This window comes from Pezoporus wallicus, unplaced genomic scaffold (genome assembly GCF_028554395.1).
Source record: "Pezoporus wallicus isolate ANWC-B61680 ecotype Strahan unplaced genomic scaffold, APGP_CSIRO_Pwel_v1 contig_3486, whole genome shotgun sequence".
Taxonomy (NCBI): domain Eukaryota; kingdom Metazoa; phylum Chordata; class Aves; order Psittaciformes; family Psittacidae; genus Pezoporus; species Pezoporus wallicus.
Window position 1 is genome coordinate 4,932,762 of NW_026642292.1, and position 16,119 is coordinate 4,948,880.

Below are 16,119 nucleotides of genomic sequence, written 5' to 3' on the forward strand. Positions count from 1 at the left end.
TTGACATGTGACCACTTGTTATCTCTGCATGGTTTCCCCCATGCAAGTAGGTGTAAGCTGGAGATGCAAGCTCATGCTCTCATCCTGTTTTGGAAGGTCACTGTGACAGTCAGACACTTGCCGAATCTGTCAACACACTTTTACAGCAACAGATATACCCTGACCGCATGCTTTCGTGGGAAGACTTGCAATGCAGTCAGTCACATCTGTGTACAGCACTTACATTCATCCAGTCCCAGCTGATAAGCCAGGTTCTGCAGGCCACGTACTTTTTCCATCAGGTTAGCGGTAGTGAGGCTCCCCAACTCTAGAAGAGAGAAAAGTGGGAATTTTAACACTGTCTGTAGCTATCTAATAATAGTTTACCTACTTAATACTTCAAAGAGCACTTTCAAGTCATACTTCTGACAAGATATATTTCCAGTGAACAGAGCACGTTCTAAATTCAGATTGATGGCACACCTGATATTAACATACTGAGAAAAGACCAGCTTTTTCTGTTGAAAAAGACAGCCACTGATCTGTTTCATACTGTAATCTGCTACAATTGCAATGAGCTAACTTGCCGCATATTTTGGAAGTTCTTGTAAATTCATTTTGCTATGTGAACAAGCTATAACAGTATGCAAGGGAATGTACATGAATATTATGAACATTAATAATGTGTGTTTAAGCACATTTCTTGTAGAAAGTCAGTTTGTCCCACTTTGTAACAGTTTATCTGCAATTCACAAAAGAGGCAGAACATGCTCAAAGATGTTTACTGCAAACTAATAGCTGTAACATGCAGCAAATCTACATGCTAGATAGCCCTTCTGTAACTTGCACATACAGACTTACTGTTCAATTAGACATTCTAGATCTATGAGTGAAGGTGCATGGGCACCAAATCTCTGAACATGTCAATCAATAAGTCTACACTGCTCACCAAGTTTGATCAGCTAAGCTCCACTAAAAAATTCATGCCACCTCTCAAAATACAAGAGACACACACTATACATACAAAGTGAGAGACTGGTAAGCATGGTAACTGAAATATATTTTTACATTACACTGTTTCAGCTGGTTCCTCTATGCTCGTTTTGAAAAGTCAGCCTGACATTTGGATATTCTCTTGGAGACAAGTGGATTCATTAAAAATGTATATCACTAACGGGACAGAAAGACTCCTGAGCTGGAGGTTCTGCAAATGGGGAGGCTAGAGATCAGAGGCCACAGCGCCACTTCCAAAACATTTAACAAACATATTTTAAGCCTGTTAAGTAAGTACTGAATTCCCATCTGCCTTGGAGACCTTACTTTCAATGTCCATACTCACCCTTTAACATGTCGATATCGTCATTTTCTAATTCAGCCATCCACTTGGGAGGGGAACTTGTAATAGGCTATTTTGGGGAAAAAAGAAGTTCATACTCAGGTGCATTTTTAGAGTCATACAGAGGAGTCCCTGACAGGAAAACTCCAGATACTCTGTAGAAGTATTTTTATGTCTAATTGTGTTTGCTAGCTTTCCTCAGACTCTTTAGAGTTAAAAAAAGCACACTATCACTCACAAGCCAAAGCCAGTATGAAAATCATAACACAGAATCATGGAATGGTTTGGCCTGGAAGAGACCTTAAAGCTCATCTAGTTTCATCCCCCTGCTACAGGTAGGGACACCTTCCACTAGACCAGGTTGCTCAAAGCCCTGTCCAGCCTGGCCTTGAACCCTTCCAGGGATGGGGCAGCCACAGCTTCTCGGGGCAACCTGTGCCAGTGCCCCAGCACACTCTCAGTAAAGAACTTCTTCATTATATCCAATATAAATCAATTCCTTTTCAGTTTAAAACAGTTCCCCCTTGTCCTGTCACTACACGCCCTGGTAAAAGTTCCCACTCCAGCTTCCTTGTAGGCCCCCTTTAGGCACTGCAAGGAAGGAAAACAAAAAAGGGGGGGGGGGGGGGAAGAAAGCGGGATTTCCTAAAGTTTAAAACCTTTTATTTCTTCCAATATGCGATTTTCATTAACAGCTCCACAAGGTATTAAAAGAACACAAAAGAGGTATTAAACACACAAGGATTAAGCTAGCACATACTGAGGCTATACTCGAGATACACTTCATAGAACAAAGCTTGGGGCGGGCGGCGGCGGGTGGCGCTGAGGGTGAGGCTCCGGCTCGGCGTGGCAGGAGGGGACAGGGGAGGGGAAAGGAGCGGGCGGCGGAAGGGGGGTCGCGGCCCACCTGGCCCGGTAGGTTCGGTGGTCCCGAGTGGGAAGCCGACGGTGGCGGGGGGTGGGTGGTTAGATGGACTAGTGCGCAGGGCTGGGGGGTCTGAGACGGTCGGGAGCCCTGAGGAACCGGGCTGCTCTGTGCTTCCCCTCTCGTCCAGCTGCCGCGGAGACCCGGTGCCCCCTGGATCACCTCAGCCGCTGCCTCTTTCTCCTCGACTTCGGTGGTGAGTGCCCGTCCCGCGGAGCGGAGCCGGAGGTCAGGGGAGGCTGCGCGACCCGTGGGGGGGGGGTCTTCCTTCGTGAGGTAGTGTGGGGCAGCCCAGCTCAGCTCCCTTCTCTGAGGCTCCCGGTGGGTGTGTCTGGAGCAAACATTCGGGGCTGCCCGTGCACCGGGCACGGAGGGCCCCGCGCTCAGCAGGAGGGGAAGGAAACGGTTCAATGTCAGATTTGTTTGGTTGAAGAGCTCCGTCTCGGGCCGCTCCCGCCGCGGGTCCCGGTGTAGCCGTCCAGGGAATCACCCCGCGTTACTCCGCGTAGCGATCCAGCCCTGCCTGGCCCAGCGGGTATACCCCTAAGGGCTGTATGTTAGCTCAGTGTTTTCTCCGTGTTCCTTAAGTAGCACGCCGGGTTTTTGCCGAGTTTTAGATTTCTTTTACTATGTGTAATATTCCTACAATAAGATCGGCAAAAGTGAACGTAGAATATATGACAATGGTAATAAGTGAAAAAAGGTGGTATTGAGCTGTGGATGGGTGTCATATCATCCATTTGTGGCAGAGAGAGAATCTAGTTTTGTTTGGGCAGTATTGAAGAACTTTAACTGTTATAGTGTCATTTTTCTTCCAGTATCCGTGGCTGTACACTCTCTAGGTTCTGAACAACTAAATCATGATTCTCCAAAACGTTTGCTTTGCTGCAGTCCTTGTAGTAAGCATAGCAGGCTCATTCTGTACAGGGAAAAGGTGGTGATCTTGAGGAAAAAGTGTGATCACTCTTAATTCAGCATTTTCTGGCTCACTTAAAATATTTTTCTTTGTATGTGCGATTTTCTAGATGCCCATTTGAAGCAATGTGAAAACAAATATATCCTTAAATTCCACTGCACTGAAGTCTACGTGGGTCACAAATTACTGGATCTTGTAGGTCCACTGAAGAGACCTTTTCTGACAGTCAGGAAACTCAGTCAAGGGACTCATATATCCTGTATTTCCTTCCAGGTTCTAGAGGGATTGTGTTTTCACAGGCACGGACTTCTGCCTCTCTTTCTCAAGTGTAATTCCAGCTACATAATCATCCGCAACTTTTTATTCTTGATTGACCCCTGGTCTGACATCCTAAATCACTAGGTCTTGCTTATCTGTTAACAGCCTTACTTTGTACTTCTCATTCTAGCTTTCTCTGCTTGTCCATCTCTCATTGCTGTTCACTTTTTTCACTCTCATCCACTTTTCACTATCATTGTTTGTCCAGTCAACACTGTTTGTATTCCTGATTCTTTCTCTGATCTCTTTCCCTTCATTACACCTTGGACAGCATTGTAATCCTCATCTCCCTCTCATAATTCCACATCCTAATTTCTTCACAGAGTTTCGTTATATGTTTGGGTTTATATCCCAGTTCTTTTGATCTGTCCCATCTTTATTCTTCATGCAGCATTTCTGTCTTCATGCAGCAGATCTCTTTCCCCATCCTCTTATCCATTCTCCCCAAGCCACTGTTCTGTGGCATGATTAACTGGTTCTTGCTTTCTCCTTGCCTCCCATTATCAACTCCTAGTTTCTGGTTTCTTCATTTATAGAGTCCCAATCTGTTTTCCTGCATGATACAGTTCTATTGCCTATCCAGCGCTAGTTGCAGCTTCTACCTCTGCTTTTCCTTCTGTTCTACATTTACCAGAACTCCTTCTTCCAAACTTTCATCTTCTCTGCATCTGAGTTGGAAAGTTCTGTTTTCTGTGCTGCGTGCCCAGAGAGTCACTGTGAAACCTGTGGATGCAGGTTCCTTGCTCTCAGTTGCAGGACCAAGTGGGGAGCAGGGAAAGTCCTGTTTTATGCCTGTAGCCATTAGCTGGAGAGATGAACCTACTTAGTGGCTTGATGGAAGGAAACACATACGACAGTGTGCACTGGGTATATGGAATTCTCATAAGGTTTTTTCTGACCACTTACTGTAGGATTTTTCAGTTTTCTAACTTAGTAAATAGGTGATTAAGTAGATTTAAATAGTTCTGAACATAAGCATAGCAATGTATTTTTGCTATAACTTTTTGTGGAGAGAATTTTGGCCATTTTGGTGTGAAGTGAGGAAAAAAATGGGGCAGAGAGCATGAAAAATTTCAGCCTAAGCAGTTAGCTGAGTCTTGCTGTAAATACTGGATCTAGACTCTTTAGCAGGCAGTGTAGTGGTAGATGATGAAGGCACACTGGTGTTTAGGCACCTTGAGATGAAGAACACTTACTGTCCAGTATTTTGTCCCCCACAGCCAACAACCAAACTCTTCATTGATGGGAAGTTTGTTGAGTCCAAAACTACTGAATGGATTGATATCCATAACCCGGTAAGTGAAAGGGTCTCAGCTTATATATTAGTGATCACTGTGCAGCAGGGGTCTGTGCCTCTGTTCAAGCATTTGGCAAAAGGAGAAAGTATATACGTTTTTTGGGAAAGGTTTATACTTGGAGCTTAAGATGGATTTTACACTGTGTAATTGCTTCTTAATTTCCATTTCACATGAAATGTCAGTCTTAGGAAAGTGATGACCTCCTTTATCTCCCCTGTGTAGTAAACCCCTGATCTCTGGAAAGCAAGCTTGAACTCTGCTTATGGGTTTTTTGCTCATAGACAGGCTCTGTGATCAGTATGTCAAATTTCTGAAGGGTTTATTTCACCCTGTATGTGAAATCAACCAGGTGTGATTTGGTGCCATCTGAGTCCTGATACTGATTTCACTCTCAGACCAAGGTAAAAAATGTTGACAACTGAAGCTCCTCTCCTTTCAGAGAGTTTCTAGATGTGAGACACAATACTCCCTGTGAATTTGTAGGTTAGATGCTATGCAGTGCAAAATAATCTAGACTAGTAGCACTTGTACTTGTCAGAGTCCTCCACCAAAGACAAATAAGGCTGCACTCATAACTCCTACCCTTCTGACACCCCTGGTAAGCACTTAGACAGTGATATCTAAAACTTTTCTCTGTAAAGCCCTATTTTGTTTTGCTGTGTGGAGGTGATGAGAGCAGTGAGCTGTGTTTGTGAAGCTCATTTCATCTGTATGTGGCAACCACTGTTCTTGTTTAATTTTCTTTCATTTTGAGTACTTTCTCTCTTAGTGATGTCCCTGTTTTTTTTTTGTCATGTCAAAGCAGGCTTAATTTTTAAGAGTGCATTACAAGGAAGTTAAACTGGCAAAGACAAGCTTTTAAAGTTAAAATACTCTAGAACTAAGGTTGCTGGTAAAAATCTTACTTTCGCCTAGTGATCTAGATAAACTAACATCAGTGCTAGTGCACAGTCAGATACTGCTTTTTCATAAGGAACTTTGCCTCTTTTAATGTGCAAGAGGGACAGCAGATGAGTCGAAATGATGCAGAAGGAAAAGACCACAGTCCACAGAAGTCTACACTTATGGAAGCTTCCAAATAGAGAAGTCACTTCAACTCCCAACTTGAAAATCAGCATTGCATTTGCAGTTTTCTGGGTGCCAAATTTGAGATGTGTAGAGTGCAGGTTTTCAGAACTCTTCCAATTGTAGCCCAGGCATTTTGTGTGCACCAAGGAAGGAGTCTCTTTTGTGCTCCCCCCTCAGATCCTTTTAGAACAAGGAAATTAGGTGTGTGGTGTGAAAGGACTGTTGACTGGTTGGCAAGAACAGGTGGAAAAATTGAGGTTTGCTGCAGTTTGATTTTTCCTTCAGGCCACAAATGAAGTGGTTAGCCGTGTACCAAAAGCCACAGCCAGTGAGATGGAGGCAGCTGTGGCTTCTTGCAAAAAGGCATTTTGGAACTGGTCAGAAACTTCTGTTTTGAGTCGCCAGCAAATCTTCTTGCGTTATCAACAACTCATCAAGGACAATCTGGTGAGACAGCATGGCTTTGTGTGATGGCTGTTGCTGAATGAGTTGCAGTTGACTTTAGGAATTGGGAGACTTGGGGTTTACATAGTTCTTGATGAGGCATAGTTGCCACAATTGAGAAGCCAACTGAGACACTGGCACCGAGAGGTGTAGCAAAGCACTCTCCATCAAATGGGGACAGAGAGGCAGTGCTTCTCAGGAAATATTATTCTGCATTCCTCCCTGTACCAGACCACAAGAGGAACAAACTTTCAGTCTTGATGGAGAGTGTGCCAGCCGGTAAAGAAGTGGGAGAAGTATGTTACTATGTCTTTGGGTTTCCCTGATTTCTTTTCCAGTGTGTCTGTGGTGTGACATCTGAAAGCTGTGCATTACAGGCCAACCCACTTTTTTTTTTTTGTCACGTGTGTGGTTTACTGGCTCCTTGTCTATAAAGAGCTAATCAGTCAGTGTGGCTCTTCTGGGTTGTACTCAGTCTGTTCATTGTGATCTTCAACTCTCTTGAATTACCTTATCCCTGCACCCTAATTCATGGGCAGGCACTTTTCTAATATTCATAAACTTTCTGATTTCCATTTTCAGAAAGAAATATCAAAACTCATCACCTTTGAGCAAGGGAAGACCCTGGCTGATGCTGAGGGAGATGTGTTCCGAGGCCTCCGTAAGCTGCTGGCTGTTCCTCTTAAGAAAGGGGCTTTGAGAACCTGTAGGAAGGGAAGGAGGTCTTCTGAGCAACTCATTGCTCTGGGGTTCTGTACATGTAGCTCCCTTCATAGCCTCCTACTGAAAGAGAAGGGGCAATTGTAACTCTAACCTGAAAAGTTCCCTCAGAGTTTCCTAAAATCACTTCCAAGTTATGAATTCATTCCTTTTCATAGGAGTGACTACAGATTGCTCTGAAAGGGTAAGAACTTCTTGCTTATACTCAGATGACTAAGGTTTCATTGCAGATGGTACAGAAATAATGTCCCTGTGCTGCTTTTACTGGGGCTGTGTGTCTTTGTTCCTATCACATGGGCATATAATGCACTTGAGAGATAATCCATTTACAGTGAGCTCACAGTGCTTGCAGAGCAAAGGGATTTTCTGGAGCACAATGAGTTTTAAGTTGTGGGAAGGAGACTGCAAAACAAACTTGGATCAAGGCAGTGGTAAGAAGGGAGTTTGGGGACTAATGGGTAACAGATCATCTAGTGGCATATTGCCCTTTCTGCTGCAGAGGTGGTTGAACATGCTTGCAGTGTGACATCCCTCATACTGGGAGAGACCATGCCCTCCATCACTAAAGACATGGACACTTATACCTACCGCCTGCCTCTGGGTGTGTGTGCTGGAATTGCACCGTTCAATTTCCCAGCCATGATTCCTCTTTGGATGTTCCCTATGGCCATGGTTTGTGGAAACACCTTCTTAATGAAACCATCTGAGCGTGTGCCAGGAGCACTCATGTTCCTTGCCAAGCTGTTTCAGGATGCTGGTGCCCCTGATGGGACCCTGAATATCATCCATGGACAACATGAAGGTAATAATAGCCCTTCCTGGGAGATGGCTGGAGTGTGTAAGTGTTGTGGTGTGTGATCAATGGAGGTACCATTTGGAGAGTTTGATACTGAAGCTGTTAGATAGGTTTGAACAAATGCTTCAGCCTTCTTGATGGAGGTGAAAGGAGGTGACTAGGAGATTCTCTGCCATCTTGTACCAAATCTTCAGGAGATATATAGAGTGGACAAAATTTTGGGAGCTGGGATCAGAGTTCCCAAAGGATGTTAAGTGCTCAATGGTATTTAGCAACCTAAGCTCCAACTGAAATACATAGATAAATCATCTTGGTTTCACAAGGAAGCCTAGCCTAGAATTTAATGCCTCATTAAATATGCAGTGGATGCCAGTATTCTTGCCTCCTAAGATGGTATTTTTGACAGCACCCAAGTAGCTTCAGAACATGAGGGTACAAATAGACAACAGTTACTTTGCTTTGGCATCACTCAGGCACCTTGAGAGATGCTCAAAGCATGAAGAGATGGCAGAGAGTCAAGTGCCTGAGGACAGGGGCAGGAGTACACATGCTGAAAAATTAATGGAAAGGGGCATTAAATAGGCAATGGGGGGGAACGCAGGTGTAAGAAATACGGAATTCTGAGAAGAAAGATACATAGATTTAGCACTGTGGGGATGGGAACTGAGGGAATCATTTGTGCACCACAGCTATAATGTATTATTTCCTGTTTGAAGCTGTGAATTTCATTTGTGACCATCCGGATATCAGAGCAATCAGCTTTGTGGGATCTAACCAAGCTGGCGAGTACATCTATGAGAGAGGATCCCGGAATGGCAAGAGAGTCCAGGCCAACATGGTAATGAATGTAGAGCACACTTCAGCATGTAGACTTCCTCTGTCTCCTGTGAATGTTAAGAAAGACCATGCCACTCAGCCACAGGAGCTGAGTTTGATACTCGTAGTTGAGTGATGAGGCTGCCCTTCTTGACAGCCTGTTGGTAGCAGAGACATAGCTACTATATGAGGATACTGCCAGAGAGCTAGAGAAATGGGCTGGGGTGATTAATAATGGGAGACTGCGGACGTGTTATATTTCAGGGAGCCAAGAACCATGGTGTGGTAATGCCTGATGCCAACAAAGAGAACACCTTGAACCAGCTAGTTGGAGCTGCTTTTGGAGCAGCTGGACAACGCTGCATGGCCCTGTCTACAGCAATTCTAGTGGGAGGAGCTCAGAAATGGCTGCCGGAGCTTGTGGATAGAGCCAAAAATCTACGTGTAAATGCAGGTACAGACTGTGATAATTTCTTATGAGGTACTTCACTTCTGTACAACTGTAGGTTTTTAGGTCAGTTGCAGTGTGCCTCTTGAAGCTATTTGCACTATAGATTTAATGTGTAGAGAGATAGGAGCTAGCAAATTGTCTGGATTGGGAAACACAGCCCTAGACTCAGGAGTTAGGAATATGTAGGAAGGCTTGGTAGTATGACTCTGATGCAAGGCTTACAGGATAGGTCTTGTTTTAACTAGAGCTTTGAGGTTATGGTTAACTCAAACCTACCATTTATATTTATTTATTTTTATATATATATATATGCACACGCTTGGGAGATCCTTCCCATTTTTAGTAAGCTGCGATAAAAAGCAAAAAATAGAAACAAGTACTTTGGAAAAACCAGGCTTGTTAATACTAGGATAATGATCTTTTGTTTATGTTCAATAAAGTCCTTCAAAGTGGAAAAGTTTCCTTTCGGAGTAGAATCCATTGTCGAATTTTGGCTTCCCAGTGATCTAAAATTATGCTTCTCTTACTTGTTGATTATGAGAGTTGCAGGCTATTACTCTTATTCATTAATGTCTCCAATCTTTGTTATGTGTCTCAGAAACATCAGGAATTTCACATTTTTCCTGCCAGTGTGGTTAGCTCCTTGATGCTTGTGAGGACAAAGCTGTCAGGGTTAAAAACTTGGCATCTTTGCCTCTTCACAGGAGACCAGCCTGGAGCAGACCTAGGGCCTCTAATCAGTCCCCAGGCTAAGGAGCGGGTTTGCCATCTGATTGAGAAAGGAGTACAGGAAGGTGCCAGCCTTCTTCTGGATGGACGTAATGTCAAAGTGAAGGGTTATGAAAATGGCAATTTTGTTGGGCCAACAATCCTTGCCAAAGTCAAGGTAAGATGACCAAAACAAATGCTTGATAGTGTATATTGCAGGCACAACTGAAAAAATGGGTTACTCAAATCAGTCAGTGTCAATAATCACCACATAGAAAGCCCCTAAACAGCACAGCCTTCCCTTGCACAATTCCAACGAAGTACTCATTGTCATACCGTTGTGGAGGTGATAGAAGAATTTGCAACATACTCTGAATGAGGTTAATCTTAAATTGAATGGATTGCAGCCAACTAAAAGAAGATATGGGCAGTTTGTACCATGTTAAACTAACTGTCCATGGAGCATAGTGTACTATCTGTAGTAGTGGCTAGCAGCTGATGCCTAAGGAGGAGTATGAACAGCCAAACCTGCAATTTTCCTTCCTCTGTTATACATTCCTGCAGTTTGCAGTTTAAGGACTTGCAGAAGCAAAAGTTAAATACATGGAAATCTTCATGGGAATAATACAATGTACAAAAATCTCTTGGTTGTTGAATATATCCATAACTTTGTTGAGTGAGCCTCTCAATATAATGCACATTGTGCAAGAGATGGACATTACTGTGAGCAAATATTCTTTACCAGGTACATCCACGTGAATTTTTATACCTAAATTCATTCTTCTGTGTTTATGCAATTAGCTGGTATGGTTCCTTACTATTTAAGTAATCAGTTCTTCATGGGCCTTTTGGTGAGTGATTCCATGAGATCAAACCAATTTTAATAATTCTGCTATTGTACTTTATTAGTTTTATGCTATTATTAATTTTATGGTATGACATAACTCAGGCTTTTAATACAGCTCAGCATTTTCTTGTCTCATTTTCATTAAACATCTTAAAATGCTTCACTTTCCTGTGGTGTGTCATAAATACGGTTAGGTATTCAAAAGCAAATGTTTCACTGGGGTTTTATGAGTCCTAGTTTTCTTACAGAGTAGTTAATAACATAGTAAGCTATGTAAAACTTAAACTTGTCAAGTGAGTGTTTTGTAGTTTGCTGTACTAGCTATTAGTGATTCAAGTACTCTCCAGCTGATGGTTTTGTATGTGTCAGATGTGCTAATTATCAGACATAAATCCTGGACACTGAGTTGGACAGCAGGTTCTAGTCACTTTGTCAACAAGAACTGAAGTAAACTATCCTGAATTAATAGGATTAACTGAATTAAACTACCCCAGTCTCAATCAGCCTTGGTCAAAGTAGACCTGTAAGTGAGGTTAGGCAGGTGGTGAAAGCAGAAAGAGCTGTTGAGATGAAAAGCAGTACCCTTTTTAGTGGATTATATAGATGCCAGGGCATGGGAAACAGTGAAAAAGCAAGGAGGACTGAAGGATGGCCTTTGACAATGCAGTATGATGGGTGATCCAAGGAATGCCCCGAGCATTAGCAGTATGCGTGTTCATTGTATCCAATCTACTAGGATATTTTTATTTTACTCTATTTATTATATTCTATATGCAAGCTGCCTTTTCTGCTGTTCGTCTTGGCAGCCAAACATGACTTGCTACAAGGAAGAAATCTTTGGACCTGTCTTAGTGGTTCTGGAAGCAGATACTTTGGATGATGCCATTGAGATGGTAAACAGCAACCCCTACGGAAATGGAACTGCAATCTTCACCACCAATGGAGCCACAGCCCGGAAATACTCTCACTTAGTAGATGTAGGGCAGGTATGCGCAAGCTAAAATTGTTGCTGTTAGTATTCACTGTTTACCATGGGTAGCCATCCAGCTATAGTGACTGATAAGACTAGTCAGGCAACAGTACTCAGCCTCAGATTTAAGGAAACAAAATGTGGTAGCTTTCAGAGAATGTTCTGCAATCTGTTCCTTCTTGTGATTAATATGGTAGCTTTCCTTTCTTATAGGTGGGTGTCAATGTTCCAATCCCAGTACCTCTGCCCATGTTCTCTTTCACTGGTTCCCGTGCTTCTTTCAGAGGTGACGCCAATTTCTATGGCAAGCAGGTAACTTGCTGATTCAGAGTGCGCTATTGGGTTGAACTTTTGCTAAATCACATTACAAATGACAATGGCGAGATGGTTGTCAGACCTCATTAGTAAGGAGACTTTGAAGCCCTCTCAATCAGGAAACTGAAGTGCAGCCACCATAATGCATGTTACAACAGCCAATTCTATCAAGCCTTTTTTTAGGAGCTTGAGAAGGGAGCAAGAACTAAGTAGCAAACTCTCACAGAACCAGAATCTTTGGGGAACTAGTAAAAAGAACAGGCTGACAGGAATTGTCCCCAGTCACCTTTTTGTAGATAAAGCAAAAGCTGTTTGATACACCGCTAAAACAGACCTGAAAAATTCATAAGGCCAGATATCTGCTTCACGTGTCTGTACTTTCCTCCAGGGAGTGCACTTCTACACGCAGCTGAAAACTGTCATTTCACAATGGAAAGAGGAAGATGCCACTGTTACCAAGCCTGCTGTGGTTATGCCAACTATGGGAAACTAAATCGGCCTTTGCAGATGGTGTTCCTGGTGCCCTTCTTCTATGCTGCTCTTCCCAGCTTTGTCCCAATTATCATAATTTTCTTGGGAATGAATAGAAAGCTCTGTTTTCTCAAGGACCTCTGTTTCTGAGCACATCAGGCAGGCTCATATAATGCACAGTCTGGGTTTTCTGTTGCTGTCGGTGTCCTTTGGCTAGCGGAATGCAACTTTTTACCTACAACCTACAGCAGACAAAACCGCTATATAACTGAAAAGGCAAACAGTGGGATAGGTCTTGATTTGCGTTTTTCCAGACCCTCTGAACTTGAACATTCCTCTGGTTTTCACTTCAGTTTCTTTAGCCTTAGTGACTCACTCCTGGTTACATCTTGTAGCAATTTTCTTTCAGCTCTTTATCTTACATGTTAAGATTTTGAGTTCACCTTAAATCAGAGTACTCATTTTGAATGACGTATCTGGGATACTTTGGGTGTCCCATACAAGTGACTTTACACACAATGAGGACAGTAAGTTTGGGAGTTGAAAATGTCAGTCTTCAGAACACTTGGGAAATAGCTTTCTAAGGATTTCTCAGGGAAGCATATTTGATTGCTTGTCTGAGGATGGAAGAAATTCCTGTATGTTACAGTGACCTTCACTGTGCCTCTGATAGCTTGAAAACTTCTCTTCGTGTTGTGCAAGTGGCTTGTATTCTCCAGCCTGCTGCCAGTTCCATTACACCTGGAAACTGTTCAGTGCCTTTTTCACTGTGCTAACAGATATGTGCCTACAGATCCTGTAACATAATTAAACTGTGGAAGCAGAAATGTAAGAATGTGTATGTATCTTCAGGTCACATCATGTGGGTCTGGGTGGATAGTAGACAGGTCAGTAGCAAGAAAGAACTCTTTTTTTAATCACGAACCTCTTCTGTTGTTTTTTTTTCCTGACTGTAGCTGTATTTCTTGTGTTGATTGGTTGACTGCTTGTCACATTTGCTCAAATACAGTCACGTTTTCTGCGGAATGCAGGTCCCATTACTGGAGAAAGGTAAGACTTGGCATGCCCCGTTTTTAAAGATCTCTGCATTTGGAGCTGGAGAGCTTATATTTTTATTCCTGGTTCCTGGAAGATGATGCAGCCATGAGGGATCTGCAGAGAACTCATTCAAGCACCCATGTAAAATAATATTATTCTAATGACTGTAACCATTACTTGTTCTGATTAAACAACCTGAATGTGAACACTTTGTATCCTGCCTTCTGGTGAAGATGCCTAGTAACAGTTATGTATTAGTGCAGTTGCTCTACACTCACTAATGTTTGTATCGTGTTTTTTCCTCTCATATACCCTAGAGGAAAATCCTCACCTTGAGTCTGATTACAAATTAAAAACATGCTAATAAATTTATGTAGAATATGACTCTTGTGTGGTAAGACATTATCTAGGTGTGATGCTGACTTTATTCCCCTCTTTGCAGAGGCTGGTCTGTGACTCCTGTAACCCATGGATACATTCTCTTTTTACAGTATTTCAAGAACCTCTGGACCAATTTCCTCATAGAGCATTTAAAAGAATGCCTTGTTTCTGTTTCCACATACACATCATTTGATTACACTCTTAAGCTTCATGTAAATTACTTTATTGCAAACTGAAACTAGATCTTCATCAAATTATATCAACTCATATAGAGAGAGTTCTAACCACTAGTCCAAATCCTAGTGCTTAGTACAGGGTGATCTGAGCTTCTGGCTTGGAAAGAATAAAATCTTTAAGGAGGAGGAAAGTAACTGTATTTCAGGTGGATTTCAAACACATAGTCAAAACAGTGGTGCAGCAGACAGGATTTAGAATTTACAGTTTTGGTCACAAGATAACTTCCCAAATGAAAAGTGCAGATGAGTCAGTAACTGCTGTGGCTGCTGGTCATGGTGTCAACAACTGAATATGCAGAAAGATTATTGCACAGGATAATGATGATGAAGAATCTGGTAATTCAGCCTGCTGTGTAATGAATATTAGGTTGGGAGAATTATTTTCTGTGCTGCAAAAGTGAAATCTTCTAGATAAATCACAATTAAGACATAGGCATTCACTCAAACACCTGGGAAAAGAGTACTAGTTAACAGGCTCTATACTATTATCTACAGTCATTCACTTTCAAAACACCCTTATTTTCTTCCTAATCTGTATTGCTATTCTGACTTTTATGTCATCCTATTAAAACCTATTACACCTTTCCTTTAGAAATTCTAAAATCCAGTTTCTCCTGGACTGCAAAAGCAGTCTTTATTATCAAAGTTTACCTGTTCCCTGAAGCATTGCAGGAAGATCTCTGCACTTTCTCTGGACCTGTTTGAGGTACTTCTATAATCTTTTAATTTGTATAAATATGCTTTCTGATTATCTGCATTTCCAACAGTATTTTTTTAAAAAGCTGGGTTTGAGTAATTGTACTAGACATACAGATCTTGCATCTGCCTTTTTTAGTTGATGAAATGCCTTTTTCGATGAACCTGCAGATGCTGACTGATGATGACATACCTGCTTCATCTCACTGTTACTGCTTTTTGGTCACCTGTTTATTCTCCTTTTTATTTCAACATTTACTATAAAAAAATAACAAAGAATGTATCTTCTATATTATACTAAAGTATAATCCAGGTATAAAGTATCTTATAATAAATTTCTTTAGACTCCATTAAAATACAACCCTTTATAGTCAACCCTTTGTCTCCTATGAACAGTTGGTTCTTGCCTAGAAGGCACTACAGTAGAGATTCTCAAAGTTATTCAATAGTATTACATCCAGAAATGATGTTTAACCACCTGTCCAGGTGTTCAGCAGTAGCAGTCATTTTTCTCCTTCTTAGTAGCTGGTGCAGCACTGTGGTTTTGATTTTCGGCCTGGGAACAGAGCTGATAACACCGATGTTTTTAGTTACTGCTCAAATGTTTAGACTGATCAAGGACTTTGTGAGCCTCATGCTCTGCCAGGGAGGAGGGAAAGCCGGGAGGAAGCAGAGACAGGACACCTGACCCAAACTGACCAAAGAGGTATTCCATACCACAGCACATCATGCCCAGTATATAAACTGGGGGCAGTTACCCAGAAGGGCTAGGGCACTGCGCGGTTAGACGAGGTATCAGTCGGTGCTTGGTCAGGCAGGGTGGAGCGAGTTACCGGTCGGCGAGTGGTGAGGTGATGTATTCTCTTCCCTTGTTATTTCTTTTATCATTATTATAATTGGTGGTAGCAGCAGTGATTTGTGTTATACCTTAGTTACTAAACTGTTCTTGTCTCAACCCGTGGGAGTTGCATTCTTTTGATTCTCCTTCCCATCCCTCTGGGAGCAGGGGGAAGGCAAAAAGGGGGGGGGGGGAGTGAGAGAGCGACTGCGTGATTTATGGCTGACTTTATTTAAACCATGACACCATGTTTCAGAATTGGGCCCTGTGACATCCACTTCTGTTTTTTTTTAACCTGTTTCTGCAAAAAAGGCTACAACTCACTTCCACTCCTGTTTCTGGAGGTGGCGGTCTGCCTCTCCAAAGAGGTGTCTCATCTTTCCATACACATCCCTCTAGGGCTCCTGCTCATGAACAGTTAGCTGGTCATTTGATGCCCGAGTATCACATTTTGTTTTGTGTGCTTGACTACCCCACATCTGACATGACAGCATGCCAGAACTCCTCCTTGCTAACTCCTCCAGTTAATATTGCTTGCCTTATATTTGTATC

General features: G+C 42.4%; 1 protein-coding gene across 1 annotated transcript; it reads left to right on the forward strand.

Annotated features, from left to right (window-relative positions):
* The first annotated feature begins 2,116 nt into the window (after positions 1–2,116).
* ALDH6A1 (aldehyde dehydrogenase 6 family member A1) lies at positions 2,117–13,800 on the forward strand. Its single transcript, XM_057428534.1, has 12 exons — positions 2,117–2,143; positions 2,371–2,436; positions 4,695–4,769; positions 6,126–6,287; positions 6,867–6,945; positions 7,504–7,806; positions 8,517–8,638; positions 8,881–9,070; positions 9,772–9,953; positions 11,429–11,608; positions 11,806–11,904; positions 12,296–13,800. The coding sequence occupies exons 4-12, from the start codon at positions 6,174–6,176 to the stop codon at positions 12,398–12,400; spliced, it is 1,374 nt and encodes a 457-aa protein (XP_057284517.1). The 5' UTR covers positions 2,117–2,143; positions 2,371–2,436; positions 4,695–4,769; positions 6,126–6,173; the 3' UTR covers positions 12,401–13,800.
* The last annotated feature ends 2,319 nt before the right edge of the window (positions 13,801–16,119 follow it).